This window comes from Callorhinus ursinus, unplaced genomic scaffold (genome assembly GCF_003265705.2).
Source record: "Callorhinus ursinus isolate GAN/ISIS: 27379988/994484 unplaced genomic scaffold, GSC_fseal_2.0 scaffold32, whole genome shotgun sequence".
Classification (NCBI taxonomy): Eukaryota; Metazoa; Chordata; class Mammalia; order Carnivora; family Otariidae; genus Callorhinus; species Callorhinus ursinus.
Window position 1 is genome coordinate 16,529,724 of NW_027397094.1, and position 15,452 is coordinate 16,545,175.

At 45.4% G+C, this 15,452-nt stretch overlaps 1 protein-coding gene across 3 annotated transcripts in view; it reads right to left on the bottom strand.

Moving 5' to 3' along the window:
* Window positions 1-6,315, bottom strand: part of TRIM67 (tripartite motif containing 67) — a 46,175-nt gene extending 39,860 nt beyond the window's left edge. For 2 of the 3 annotated variants that reach the window (XM_073878939.1, XM_025850900.2), the window contains exon 1: window positions 5,035-6,315. In XM_073878939.1, the coding sequence (XP_073735040.1) occupies window positions 5,035-6,066 (1,032 nt within the window). In that variant the 5' untranslated portion in view covers window positions 6,067-6,315. The remainder of the gene's footprint in view (window positions 1-5,034) is intronic. The other variant, XM_025850901.2, reaches the window with a different exon arrangement.
* Between the last annotated feature and the right edge of the window lie 9,137 nt (window positions 6,316-15,452).

Genomic DNA, 15,452 nt, shown 5'->3' on the forward strand with positions numbered 1-15,452 from the left:
GGAGTGCTGAGGAAAGCATATCTTTCAAAGGTTGTTAACATAAGGGTTCTTTCTAATAATTGTTCTGGAATACCGACCTGCTTGGAATTAATTCCAAGCATGGAGCAGGGCTATAGCCCAGGTGGCTTTGAAAACATGGTGATGTTAACACAGAGGGTGGTTTGAGAGGCTCTGGTAGACGTTAGTTATCAGAGTAAGCTCATGTTTCCAGAAGTTGAAGCAGATTAGCCATTGGTTCTTAGACAACCTGGGGCAGATGGATCAGAAGCCAGTCTAATACTTCATTTCTGAGAACTTCAGTATTGGTAAAAGAGTCAACAACTTTTCAAAAATCCAGGCTTTCATTCAGATTGAGCATATTTCCATGCCATGTGCTCTGAGGACCCTGGTACATTTCAACATTCAGTAGCACTGGGCTTAGAATCGTCAGCTCGTGTGCAGCAATCAGTCATAGAATAGTAGAGCTCAGACCTCCCCAAAGGGTTTTACCAAACACTTCTCTCTACCAAACTCTCTTTCCCCCCCATCCAACCCCACCCTAAAGTGCCTCAGGTAAGCCCTGAAAGCTTGGTCTTTTCATAGGCCTTCAAACCAAGAGGGGTACTTGGGCAATAGCTGCTCAGCTCAAGCCAATTTTTGAGAGAAGGCAGATTGCCCACTAGTAGTTAAAAATATAAAAATCTGGATACTTGTAATCCTCTTTTAAAAAATAGATATAACAATAATGTGATGAAAATAGGAAACAGTAATTACTAGAAACAAGATAATCCACCTTATTTTCACTCCCCATGGTCCCTGTCTACATGAATTCTTTTTATTACTTACATAATTTTTCTATTGGGAGAAAATGGGTGTAAACCTTATGGAAGGCAATTTGGCAACATTAAGCAAATATCTTAAGGCCAGATATATTTTCACATAGTATCTCCATATTTAGAAATTTAACCTAAGGAAATAATTAAGAGAAAAAAAAAGAGAGTATAAGCATAAATTTAACTAGAAAGATGTTTATAACAGCAAAAGACTGAAAACAACCTAAAGTCCAGCACTGAGAAGTTGATCAAATAAAGTATTAAATCCTTGTGAAGGAATGGCATGCAGTCATCACAAATGATGTACATTAACTGACAGAAAAGATATTTATATTATATTATTACCAAAAAAAGACACAAAATAAATGTATGATAGAACTCTACAGGAAAAACCTAAAACATTAGAATTTTTTTTCCTCTCCAAATTAGAATTTGGAGATATTTAATTTTTACATTTCTACATTTGTAATTCTAGTTCTTAACAAGTATTTATAACTTGGTCTATAAAGTACTACCGATATTCAAATAAGTGTACCTCTGATCATAGTTCACCTATGCTTACATGTTCTGCCTTTCTTATTTATATATTATTTCTTTTAATGGAGTAATTTTTCCTCTGAGGCTTTAAAGGCTTTATCTTTTTTACAAAACAAGGTAGGAACACGATGCTGACAAGCCAAGTGCCCTTTGGCAGAACCTCAAGACATGAAAGTAACCTGATGTCCTGTTTTCCCTGAGATTTCTAGGCCTCATCACCTCCTTTGCTCTTGCGAAGTGCTGACTCATTAGGAACAGTAATCCTGGGGTATCAAGGAGATTTTGTTTTAATACTCTCTTATTTTCCAGGGTTCTCCAAAGACTTCTAAAGAAGGGTTTATCCAGCATTTTATACCTCAGTTCATGAATCAATTTCTACCCATTTTAATTCAGGGTTGGCCATTTGCACCCAGCAGGAGTTACAGACGAACTGGTTGACATTCTGTGATGTGTCACTCTAGGGGAGAGATACAACTCACAATAATCGTCTCCCCCTGGCTTCAGGAAAATTAGAATTCCATGGTCAAAAGGTAAAAAGACAAAAGCTCTCCTGAAGAGCTCCCCTTCTGTGTCCTATCTTTCACAATATATTGCTTTTTCACATCAGAGGTTCTTTGAAATGATTAATCCTTTTCCAGAAGAATTATCTAAAAATGTGTTACAATAACCAACATATGGAAACAACCTAAGGGCCCATCAATAGATGAACAGATAAAGAAGATGTGGTACACACACACACACACTGGAGTACTACTCAGCCATAAAAAGACTGAAATCTTGCCACTTGTGACAACATGGGTGGACCTTGAGGGTATTTTGCTAAGTGAAATAAGTCAGAGAAAGACAAATACCACATGATTTCACTTATAAGTGGAATCTAAAAAACAAAACAAACAAATAAACAAAAGACAATCCAGACTCATAGATGCAAAGAACAGAGGGATGGTTGCCAGAGGGGAGGGGGTTTGGGGGGTGTGAGAAATGAGTGAAGGGGACCAAGAGATACAAGCTGTCAGTTATAAAATAACTAAGTCATGGGGATATAGTCAATAGTATTGTATTAACTTTGTATGGGGACAGATGGTAATTAGATGTATCATGGTGGTCGGTTTGCAATGTATATAAATGTTGGATCACTATGTTGTACACACAAACCTAATAGAATATCATATGTCAATTATACTTCAATAAGAAATTAAATACATAAAAATGTGTTTAGCCCAAACCTAAAGTTTTTACACCATTTTCCAAAAGGTGATAATCAACCTTGTTTTAAAATAGATTTCAGTGTCACTTAGAAGTCTCTTTGCTCAAGAATCACTAATTAGATGGCAAGCTCCAGTCACGCTTGGGAGGAATTAGAGCAGGGCTTTAATGAAGATTCCTGCAGTCACAGGAGTGTTAGGGAAATGTTTCTGTCCCAAATCTAGTTCTGGTAGTACCACAAGGCTTTGTCAAGGCTGCTGGGATTTTTGGATAATAACAACAGAGGCTTTAAGTTTTACTGAAGAATTTAAACTGTCCCGGTGGGAGTGTGAAATCGAGTGTTCCAGTTTCTCTTTCAAAAGTAGCCACCCTCACAGTGGAGTTCTAGACACCTGCCCACAAATCAGACCAAACACTCCACTTGTGCTCCCTAGCCCCTCGTTGAGCTGCTCATAGTAAACACTCAACAATCGTCCTTTCTGTAGAAAAACAGCACCTGCTAAAAGATAACAGGAGAACTTCTATTCATTCTTGAAAAGTATCTTACATCATTCCTTCTGGATTTGGGAGGATGTCTTAGTTCCCTGAAGCTGTGGCAATGCGTATAAAATTGGGACACCAGATTCTGCATAGTCCTGTTTCCCACAGGTAATTTTCCCACTCGGTTGAGCAAATATCACACGTGCTTACAATATTTCCTCATAACTTTGCATTGTTGGTTGAGGACAGAAATGTTCGAAAAGTGCTGTGGGTACCAAGGGAAGGATGACCAATGATTTTTTTTCCTGCATAGTCTTCATTCTTGAAACCATAGCTCATTATCCAGCTCACTTTTCCTGGCCAGAGTCTTAGTATCTTTTAAGATTGCATGCTCATCTCAATTCATGTTGGTTTCCACTCTCCATTAAGTCTAAAGATTTAGGTGGCAACACCTAGAATTAGTTCTGGCCCCTAGGCTGTGAAAGGTAACAGCTTGTGAAATCTGAATGTGAACCTACACTTCCTGTCTTGGCAACTGATCACTTTCTTTATTTGTGAGATGATGTCTCTTCTGCAAATTTCCCACTCCAAAGTGGATGTCTAATGTTTCCCCCATTTCTTTTCTGATTTTCTGATTTGAAAATGTTAAATTACAATAATAGCACACACATTGTAGCAGATGAAATTATATAGTAACTAAATATAACAAATCTATAATAGGAAAGATTAGTCCCTTCTCTTCTCATCTGTTACCTTTTTTGTCCATTTCCAGTTGGATGATACAAGGTAACCATAGCAAATTGCTTATTTTCCCATGTCTTTCCTCCTCAAGCAGAATACATAGTTCATGTTGGGCCATTTGGAGACCTTCTGCCTCTTTGGGGGGTGAGAGTTTACTGGAAAGAGGATATTGAATGATAAGTGTCCAAATTTGCCGATGTAGTTGGGGTCATCAAACAAGGGACTCTAACTCTGTCAGGCCAGAATCACTGACCTCAGGTGCCAAAGAGTCCAGTTGTGTGGCTTGGCCTTTGGATAGAAAATTAAGGTTCATTAGAAGAACTGACCCCACTCTTGCCTGGGGACCTGGACAAGGATGTGACCTGATTTTGAGGATTCTCCCTCCCAGGGTCAGGTACTGAGGACACATTAATAGCCACGAGTTGGCACTTAGAGGCTGTTCCATTCTCACTTGGGAGGTGGCAGCCCCAGGCAAATCACTGGGGAAGAAGCCATGCAGCAGCCTGCAGAGGAAAGTATGACTTGATCGGCAGGGTCCCCACATTCCCGCTGCCATGAGTGGCAGAGTCCCAGCAAGAGAAAGTCTCTGGGGGAAAATGATGCTCCCTCCTTAAAAGGGCACACACCCAAATTCTCAAATAAGCCCCACGAGGAATTATATCTTCCCTCTAGGCGGAGAGGTATTCTGGGGGTAGAAAGAGCTGGAGACGCCTTGAAAGAGTAGGCAAATTTCTGCTCTGGAAGCTGAGGGGAATTCTGCACTGTAGGAAATAGTGTGTCCTTTCACTGAGGGCTGGGATAGTATCCTTCCTGCCTTCAGGGAAGATGAACCAAGAGCAAGGAGGCATCGGACATTTTCCTGCAGGTGGGTGGGAACACTTGCACTTAAGAAATCTTTTTCCGCGGAGGAAGGGACGCCCTCGATGCCATAAATCCTGAAGGGCCCTCAGGGTAATTTATAAGTCAACTTTGGGAATGAAAAAGCCCTGCTTCTGCATTCTGGGTGCCCTTTGTATAGAATCATACGATCTCGCGGAGGCGGGCGGCGAGTAATCATCTTTCCATGCCCTTCCCATTCCCAACACCCCGTTCAGAGCACTGGATTCATTTCAGCATTGTCAAATGACTGAGGAGGGAATGAATGAATGAATGAAGTAATTCCTGCCTTCTGCCAACTCTCCAGGGAAGAGGCCAGGCACCCTTCTCGCACCCTCTTCTTTGCACCTGTGGCCCCGCGCCCTGCCCAGCCTGCGCTCACCTTGTGCTGCTTCCACATGGCTCCCAGCGGCTTCACCTCGTGCTTGCCGTGACGGCCCTCCTCCAGGCACAGGTAGCACACCGGGGTTCGGCAGCTCACGCAGTACATGCTGTAGTTCTCCATTTCGTGTTCGGGGCACGTAGGGAACTTGCGGCCTGAGCTGCCCCCCGCCGCTCCGGCGCCCCCCGGGCTCTTGCAGCCGCCGCCTCCGCTGGGGGCGCCCTGGGCCGCGCCCGGGGATGCTGAGGCGGCCTCGGCGGGCGCGGGCGGCGGCGGCGGCTGCACCAAGCGATGCTTAGCGAAGGGTCCTCGGGATGGATGGCATTTGAGCTGGCAGGCAGCGCAGTAGAGCACGTCGCACTGCTCGCACAGCGTGGCGGCCGGCTCCGGCGGGGTGCGGTCGCACAACTGGCAGATGGCCACCGCAGGGGCTGCGGACGCCCCGTGCACGGCCCCGCGGCCCTGCTGGTACCGTTGCACGATGGCCTCGAGCAGCCGGTTGCGCTGGAAGCCGCGCAGGCCTCGGTGGTCCAGGGACGCGCTGCGGTGGCACTGCGGGCACGTGATGGAGCTTGAGGAGGACGAGGACAGCGAGGAGCAGGCGGCACCCCGGGCCGCGGCGGCCGAAGAGCCAGGCGGCGCAGGCACCATGGGTAGCACGCGAACCCCGTTGGGGGACTTGAGGCTCGGGGTGTAGGACCCATATCCGCTGTCTGTCTCACTGTACAAGCTCAGCTTGTCCGCGTGGTCCCCGCCACCTCCCGCACCGCCGCCCAGGCCGCCGGCTGCGCTCCCGCTGGCGCCGCTGCAGGCCGGGCCCGCCGCAGCGTCGTGGTCCAGAGGGGGCGCCGCGCCGGCGGGTAGCCCCGAGCCCCGGGAGTGCAGGAGCGGCTGGGGCAGGTGCTGCTCACCGTCCGGCGTCTGCACGGCGATGGTGCGAGCGCAAGGAAGGCAGACGTTGTGGGAACAGGGCAAGATGATGGGCTCCCGAAACAGGGAGCCGCACACGGGGCACTTCAGCTCCTCCTCCATCGCGCGCGGGCAGGCCGAGCTGCTCACAGCTCCAGAGACAGGCGGAGGGCACCAAGCGTGGTTAGCACCGGAGAGGCTGCAAGCGAGGGCATTACACAGGCATGGCCACTTCACAGCCCGGGGGGACGCCCCTCTCTCTGTCCTGGGGCCACCGCCCTAGGACCACTGGGGGCAAGAGAAGGGGAAGGGTCCTCACCTCGTGCCCGCGAGGCTCCGGCGCCAGCGGCTTCAACCTGTGGCCAGAGTCCGGAGCCAGTCGGCTGCCCTCGCGATGGCCTGTGAGGCGCTCTAGGTGATGAATCAGCACTAGCGCCGCCGCCGGCTGCAGCGCGCGAGTCCTCTGCACATCAGGACCAGCGGCCGGGCTGCCGTTCCCTGGCTGTTGGGCTTCAACCCGTCGTCTCCAGTGGGCAGCTGCTCAGGGGCTTCCTTTTGCCCCGGCCCCGCCCCAATCAGAGCGATCAGTAGGCGAGAAGGCGGGTGAGCAGGCCGCTTGGCCGTGGGGCTGGGTTCAGCACCACGAGGCGACGGACAGCGCCCAGAGCTTGAGGTGGAGCAGCCGCTCCTCGCGCGCGGACTGAGCGGCCGCCACCTGGCGTGCAGGGTCGCAGCTCCTGCGACTGTCTCGGCTGGGCCCGGCCGGCTCCGAGACCTTCGCTCGCCGCCCTTCCCGGTGGCTGCTGGTGCGAACCAAATGCGCCCTGGGGCTTTTTCCCCGCGGCAAGGACTGACCCGCTGCCTTGGTTCGCTGCTGCCGCGCCTGCGGCGCCTCTGACCTTGGCCGCGCGACGCTGCAGCCGGCGGGCGGAGGGCGAGTGCCCGGCTGGCTCGGGAATCCCCTCCCCGCCTCCCTCCCGCCGCCGCCGCCGCCGCCTCCCCGCGCGGCGTGCTGAGGAGTTGTAATTTCCAGAGCGGAGAGTAGTGGGGGGCGGGGGGAGCCGAGGAGGCGTCAGCTCAGCGAATAAGGGGCTCGCCTTTTGCTGCTAGGGGAGTCAAGGGGCAATTTTAAGGGTTTCGTAGAGAGGATCATGGTTAATTATAATCTATTATTTGGATGGAGATTGCATCTTGAATTAGTACAACGCCCTGCCCCGCCCCTGCCGTCTTCCCCCGTGCCCGCTCCCGCGCCCCCACCCACCACCATAAAAGAAGGGGACCTAAAAAGCCAGTTGTTTACAAATGGATAGGTAGCATGGTTTGACAGTCGCTTCCCGAATCTATGATAGAGCAAAAAAATGCAAGTCACAAAATGTCGGACAACCTGAAGCCAAAGGGTGAGGTTTGATTTACGGATTGAACCACAAGCCATTTTCTCTCTTGGTTTCAACTAAGAGTTCTCATCCGCGGTCGATGCCAGTCGTCCATACAGTCTGAGTGAGGACACAAGGTAGGATTTCTAAAATGGGACTCCCTGGCGAAACGCGAAAACGCGCCAGTTCAGGCCAGTTGACCCTTGGAACAGGCACCCAGGACCCAGTCCTACCCTGCTGCGGATGGGGCGGTTTGGGGCCGGCGGGAAGTCAGGGAGCAGAGGTGTTCGTTTTATGAATGGGGAAATCTCCACGCCAGCCACGGGCTACGGGAACAGCCTCCCACCCGCGGCCCTGGCTGTTTCGTCGGCTCCGCTGTTCTCTCTCAGCTGCCGAGGGAAGGATGGTGGGGGGAGGCCGAGGGCTCGGTGGGTGGGGATAGGCAGAAGGAAGGGCTCGCCGCGCGGCAGGCTCTGCCTACAGAAGTGTCACCAGGCATGAAACAGCCACAAATTAGGAAATCGTTTGTTTAGAAATGACATGAATATTGTAGTCACGCCTCCCTCCCCCGTTCTCAGATTTTCCAGTACTCCAAACAAAGACAAGATAGGCGCCACAGAGCAAGGCGTGGAGTCTCAGCAATGGCTAGTCACCGGGTGAGGGGGCTGCTCTGGCTGGCGGGTTACAGCAGGAAAAGGCTGCAGCCCTGACTATGGCTTGGTGTCTAAGGAACAGGCTCTCTCGCAGGTAGACCACTGGGGGAGGGGGGGGCGATGCTCTCCTGACAGTAGTCTGTAAGGCCCGGCCCCGAACTTTGGGATTGCCAGCTCCTTTACTGAGCAGTCTCCTCACCCTGAGCAGCTTGCTTTCGCTTTCCTAGTCTCCAATCTTGCATCTGTCAAATGAGTCAAATTATGTATGCGAAGTAAATGGAAGTAATCCTAAATACAAATTGCATAGCCTACTTCCGGCTTTAACATCCAATGACTCTTCAGTTCGCTTTTGTATTGAGCAGCCTGGCTCCAGTTTGTCTTAAGGTTGAAGAGCAGGCAGGTCAACCTCGTGCCAGATAGAGCCCCGCGGAGGTTAAGAGACCTGACGTGACTTCCCTTCAGCTACAGAGGGCTTAGAACAATTATTTAACCAGGTATCAAGTATCCCCAGGTGGGAGATGGTGACAAGCCTGTCCTAATCCGCCTTCTATAGATAAAGCCTTAATGAGCTGTATCCTGCCTGCAAAGCTTTGATAAGCCCTCAAGAAAGTTGCTACACTATCAGGTCCTGGATGCCTGGCATGAGTATAGGTAGGTCTATGATTGAATGCACTCGGAGATGCATTTCTTGTCATTTCTTGACTGTGATCACTCAGTCCAGCCCAGCCCAGCCCAGCCTCCTGGTGACTGCAAAGAAAGTAAGAACCTCTGGTTCTACTGTAAAAAGCCCCCTCCCCCACCAAACAGGCATAAACCTGAGACCCACTCTTTGTCATTTTCAGACCAAGGTAAACTGCTTAGGGGCATGGGGAGGGCTGCTGGAGGGGTATATAAATCTTTCCCTGTACAGAGGACCTACAATTCCAATAACTCTGTCACTCAGGCTGAGCATGATTTTGTTTCTTTGGGGAGGAAGCTCATCTAATACACCAGAATTGTACACCTATGCATTTCTCCCCATGCCCTCCATCCTCACCACCTCAATTCCACAACCTATCAGCTTGGCCTTGTACTGCACTGTTGCTAAGGCATTGCTCACTTGGAAGATCGGTATTCTACTGCTGCTTTGTAGGATCTGAGGTTACACAGCCAGTTCCAACATTTCACTGTATAGACTGTAACTACTAATGATTGTCAACAATGCCTATAAAAAGCTCTCTTTCCATCCCAACTTTGCCACATGCCATAGGTAGAAAAGTCTTTTGTTTCTCTGGTCCTCAGTTTTTTGTATGATAAAATTTAAGGATAGAATTCATTAAACTTTAAATGTCCTTTTGGTTCTAAAAGACTTTGTGTATTAGTTATTAATAACAATATATCCTACTTAATAAAAATGACTCATAAAGAAATTTGGTCCCAGGATTGAATGCCATATCCATTTTTTAAAGTCATTTGTATATTATTAAAGGTGGGGCCATGCAGAGGGTGAGGCAAGTAAGGCTGCAGGTCTAAGATCAAGGCACTGGCAGATCCTGTGTCCGCTGACATCATTTGCTCATTTGCAGCCTTCTCTTCTTGTATCCTTACATGGATGGGGGAGGGGAGTGAGGAGAGCAAGCTATTATGTCTTTTCTTATGACCAAATTACCTCTCAAAGGTCCTGCCTCCTAATACCATCACACTGCAGGGTAGGATTTCAATAGATGAATTCGGGGCAGGGAGACACAGATGCTCAGTTCATAGCACAATGTGGAAGTATAGTCTCACATATAATCTCATTTAATCTTCACAAACAACCTTGGGTCACCACATTTCCTCAAACTCATGATGTACATATTTTTACATATTGATATGGCTGAAATCAGGAAGTATCCTACAATTGAGAGGTATTTCTCCTTCTCCTTACCCAGACCTTGAAAATTTCTTATTAAATTAATATGCATCTTATAATCACTTAGAATCATGGAAATATTTTATTATTTCCATTTTATAAGCAAGGAAACTGAGATGAGGAAGCTCAAGGTCTTGCAACTTGTGATGATGGACCTAGAATTGGTTTGACTTCAAATTCAAGCATTTTCCTTTAAGTCACAGTTGCCAATTTCCCTCTGGGCTTTGAGTAATTGGTCGATAGTGGAGGGGAGCTCAGGAATGCAGACAAGCCATGCTCTCTGTTCTCACTCAGCCTCGTTGAACACAAGGCTGTCCAGGCTACTCCCACCCTCCAGGTTGGGTGGGCCTCTAATACCTTCCTGGAAGCACCCTGTATTATTTCTCTGTAGCACTATCATCATCTGCCATTTTGTTTATGTATCTCTCTAATCTAGACAAGAAGCACCTCAAGGATGGGATGTGTCTGTCTTGTTCCCTGCATTGTGTTTTCCCCACCATTGCCTGGCTCCTACTAAGTTTTCTGTCTTTGTGGACCAACTGACTGGCTGTCGGTTCAAGATTGTCCATCCCCATTACCTTACCTGAAAATTATAGCTCTAGTGGAAATCTTTCTTTCTTTCTTGCAGAAGGTATCAACAGATCCACATGGAAATTTTCTCCTTTTAAACATCAGGTTCAAATAGGTTATTTTCTTTTTGTTCTTGTGTGTGTGTGTGTGTGTGTGAGTGTGTGTGTCTATGTGTGCATGTGATGTTAAAGACAACAGGCCCAAAATGGAGTCACTTATGCTAAGTGACTCACCGAACTGAGACTTAACTTAATTACAATTTTGGCTCTCCTAGAAATGGAGTCTGGAACCAGTCAATCAGAAATAGCCTGATTAGCACTCACTAGGTAATCTGCCTAAAGAGCCTTGTCATCCCCTAGAGAAAGTCACCTTGTAATAACCAACCCATTTTTTTAAATCTAGTATGACTTCCTTGTGCCAATAAAAGTCTTTCATTTCGTATAGCTTCAAAGAGCTCCTTTCTATCTGCTAGATGAGATGCTGTTCAATTCATGAATCAGTGAATAAAACCAATAAGATTTTTAAAAATGTACTCAGTTGAATTTTGTTTTTTAGCAATGCAGCAATTTTCTTCATATCCTTTACTTCTGATCCTCTTAGTGTTTAACTAATTATTTCTATGTGCTTCTCTTTCCTTTGGTCATCTCCATCTCTATTCTAAACTACTTATGGATCTCAGAAAGATGGCCCCATATTTAATTCCCAGTTATGAACATAAATCTCTCTAGTGTCATCCTAAGTACTCCATTTCCCATAGTCCCGTTTTTTCTAAAAGAGAAGCATTTGGATGCATTGGAACAGCACATTAGTAATTAAAACTCCACAATGCACTGTCATCAAGGCAGAGAAAAACATTCTGCCATGAATTTCTTTTTGCTCCGGGATTTTTTTTTTTAAGATTTTATGTATTTTAGAGAAAGAGAGCATGAGTGGGGGTAGGAGCAGAGGGAGAGGGACAAGCAGACTGAGCGCAGAGCTGGATGTGCAGGGCTAGATCTCAGGACCCTGAGATCATGACCTGAGCCAAAATCAAGAGTCAGATGCTTAACTGACTCATCCCTCCAGGATGGTTTTTATGCTTAAGTGTCCCAGAAACACTCCAGAGGCAGGATATTGTTGCCTCTCCTCCCAAAAAAGTGCAAATAAGTTGAATATCTTACTCAAACTAACACAGCAAGTTACAAGTAACATAATCAATCTGTTTTGTCCTTTGAATTTCCAGTACGAAATAGAAAGGTATTTAAGGCTTTATCAAGCTAAAATACTAAAATACTAAAAATAGATGCTGTATTTTCAAGCATAAGAATCCTTGAAATTTTTAGATGAAAACATGATATATTTTTTTAAGTTTTTGTTTGTTTATTTTTTTACAGTGTAGGACAATTCAGGAAATTTAATAAAAATCTATAGCCCAGGAACCATATGGTCTAAAGTAGTTTGAATTTAACTAGAAAAAAGTGGCCACATCTACTGCTATGCACAGAGCACCAAAGCTGCTTTGTGGCCAAGTTAATGAGGAACAATTACCACTAGCAACACAAAGCATCCTCTCCAGGCCATAAAACTGGCTTCTTCTTGAGAAGACAGATCCTATAGAGGAATCTTAAAATCTAGCCACTTTCCCTTTCAGACTGGTGCTTAACAGTCTTCTAACTTTTTGAGTACCAAATAATGATTGCCCCACACCTCCTCCAATGTCGAGACTCTTCTCTACAGATCAGGATGGTCTTGGAAAGGCCATCTTTCTCTCGCTGCATCCTTTGCAAGCAAAAGGTTTAGAATAAAATATCAGATGGAACAAATTGACTCCAATTTACAGGGCTCTTTATATATCCAGAGTATCTTCATACTGCATGGAAACTAGTATTATTACCATAAAAGCAATTTCACATATTTCCCCACGGTTACAAATTTCAGTCATGAAAATTGTAATAGTATTTTACATTTTCATAGCATCCTTTCATATATAGTATCTAATTTGATCCTTACAGCAGCATAGACTGGCCTGGGAGATGAGGAAATGAAGGATGGGCTCCGGCTTACATGGTAGACTCTCATCAGCCATGCTAATTCAACTTGATCCCAGACCTAGGCACAATTGTTTAGTCCAAGGGTAGTCACCTGACCAGGCTGGGTCAGTTAGAATCTTCTCTTCCTAGAATGTAGAATTGGAATCCAGAGAAAGAATCCAGATGGGATGGGCCTCTAAAACCAAAGTTAATGAGCTGTTGTGATCTTAGAAAAAGCAAAAGAAGCAGAGAGTGAAGAGTCAAGCTGAAATGCAGAGAGAGAAAAGAAAAAGGGTCTTCTGAGGGTCCCACAACCTTGCATGTTTCTGAGACCCAGCTACACTCCTACCTTTAGTTTACATGAAATACCCTCTGCCTTTGTGATATTATGATGTCCTTCTTTCCTTTCAGAAAAGATAGGCACTCAGAAAAGAGTTCAAAAAGACAAGATTAGGTTGACCCATCTGCTTATTCAAGTGATTAAGGTAATGCCCTTATTTAGTTGGATACTTCAGTCAACTCCATCTGGATGTTGACATTTTTCTGTTTTCAACCTGTTTTTTATTGAATAATAGCCTTGACTACTCTTTGTTTTTGCTCTTTTAATCCTTAGATGCTGTTTCCTACCCATAGCTTGACCTCTTAAGCTTCACCTCTCCCTTTGCTCTCACCCTAATCACCAACACTAATGGGCCATTGACTTCCCTTTGTTGGGCTCCATGCTTCCTCTCCCTGACCACAGCAGAAGTCATGGCTCTCCATGATGTCCTTATTTTCTCCACTCAATATTCTTTTAGGCAGGAAATCAATGGGCTGTTAGAATGTACTTGGTAGTGTCTATAAGTCTGTGTCCCATAATAAAACAAAGGGCCAACCCTCAAGGTTTGTAAACAAGTTGGTCAATTGGTAGGAATAAGAAAAATCAGAGAAGTTGTGAACCATTGTGCAGAAGTGTTTTCAACCTCATAGCTTTATTCACCCATCTCCCCAGAAAAGATATACCACGATGGGGAGAGAACATATAGGCCATCGGGCAGGGCATCTTCTGTATGGCAAAGTGCTAGAGATGACTCAAAACCATGTCACTGTCCAATCCACAGCCAAAAGCATTCCTTTACGACAGGGAAGTCGCTATACGCTTTAGCAGACTGTAGCTGCTTAATGTCAATCATATTTTGACTTATTGCCACCTAAGGATCCCTCAGGTTTTAAGAGAAATTTGACAAACCTTCTGAGTTTTGAGGCAGTACAGATATTGGAAGTAAGGTCTTTGGAGCTAGACTACATGGGATGGAATCCTGGTTGTAGCCGGGAAATTTTTGGCAAGATGCTTAATCTCTCAGCAACTCGGATTCTTTGGCTGTAGGTGGAGACAGTAACAGTATATTCCTCAAAGAATTGGGACAACTTAGTGAAGTAACACATATAAAACATTAAGAAGAGTGAGCAGTATGTAGTGTTCAACAAACGTTAGGTATTATTACTCTTATACTTTCCTGCCCCCCCAACATATGTTATATGTTATATTCTCAACAGATATTATAATAAGTGAACTGAAAGTAGGCTACTTCAGCTCAAATATAGGACTGTATTTGAGGATGATTGGGAAAGTGAGCCACATGTCTTGTGTGAGTGACAAAGGAAGATGGAAGAGCTATCAGAACCAATTTCTCAGGAAATGGAAGTAGTATTTAGGAAAAATACAATCTCTGCTCTAGAGGAGCTTAATATCTAAGGCAGATATCACAGTCAGAGCAAAGACAACACAGAAGTAATGGACTTGCTAAAAATAGAGAACAAGGTTTTTTTTTAAAAAAAAAAAACAAAGGAAGCAAAGAGAGACTTTTAAGTGCTTACACTATGCATTGATTAAAGTTTAAAAGCATTGATTTGAAAGCTTTTAGTGGAACAATGCCAAATAAAGAAATTGTGAGCAACTCATACTTGCACATCTTTTATGTATGTGTAACTGGATGATATTTTGATACATTAGTCAAATAGTCTCAATATTTTTTAATAATTTATTTTCAATTATTTCTCTTTATCTCAAGGTCCTTTCATTGAAATTCCATACCCATCTCAAAGGGATGGTGGTCATGGTAGAACCAGAGAGAAAAAGAGAGGGAAGTCTTGGCTTGTGACTTCCAAATAAGGTTTTGAACTCATGGCAAAGGTAGTATTTTAAGAGAAAAAGAGTAATTCTCAAACTTCAAGTATAAGAAAGTTTTGAGCTTGAAATAACTCTGCATAATTTATGTCATAAACAATAGTTTTTAGAAGACTATAAGATCTGTTAGAATCAGTTTCTCCTGCTTTAGCAAGAAACAATAACCAAACAAACAAAAGTGTCCTTCGGAGAAGACAACGCAGAATTAGAAGGAAAGCTGGAGAGTTGAGTGTTGGCATGTTACTAGGAGGGTGTTGCAGACTGCTGGCCCCATACTGGCCCCATAGGAAGGGATGGGGAGATCAGACCCTTCATGCAGATCACAGGATCTGAAAACAGAGGGGATCAGAACTTTAATTCTTGGGAGTAGCCTGAGAAGCCACAAGCTTCATGGAGGGCTCAGATGGGTGAAAATGCAGGAGAGCTGAAACAGCTACATGTGTCCAGACGGACAAAGCAAGGCATCCTAGCTGGGTCCCTGCACCCACAAGTGTTCCAGAAGCAGCAGAATGTTTTTTGTGTGGTTTATTATGGCTCAGATCTACCCCCGGAAAACTGGCAAACCTAAAGCAAACTTTTAGTCAGAATCTACAAGAACCATATGACCAGAAGCCAGACTGGAAATCAGATATGTCAGTAGATGCCAATGTGTGTGAAGATGATGGTTACATGAGACTAGATGCTCAGTGCCCCTTCACAGACACGTGCTATCATCGTGGAAAGCCCTCCAGAACTCAAGTTAACCCCAGGGAGATAAGGAGGGTGGGGTGGAGGTATTTGCCTGGAAATGACTGAGAAAACACTCAACTAACAGATAATAAATTTCTATCATCCAGCAGAATGGTG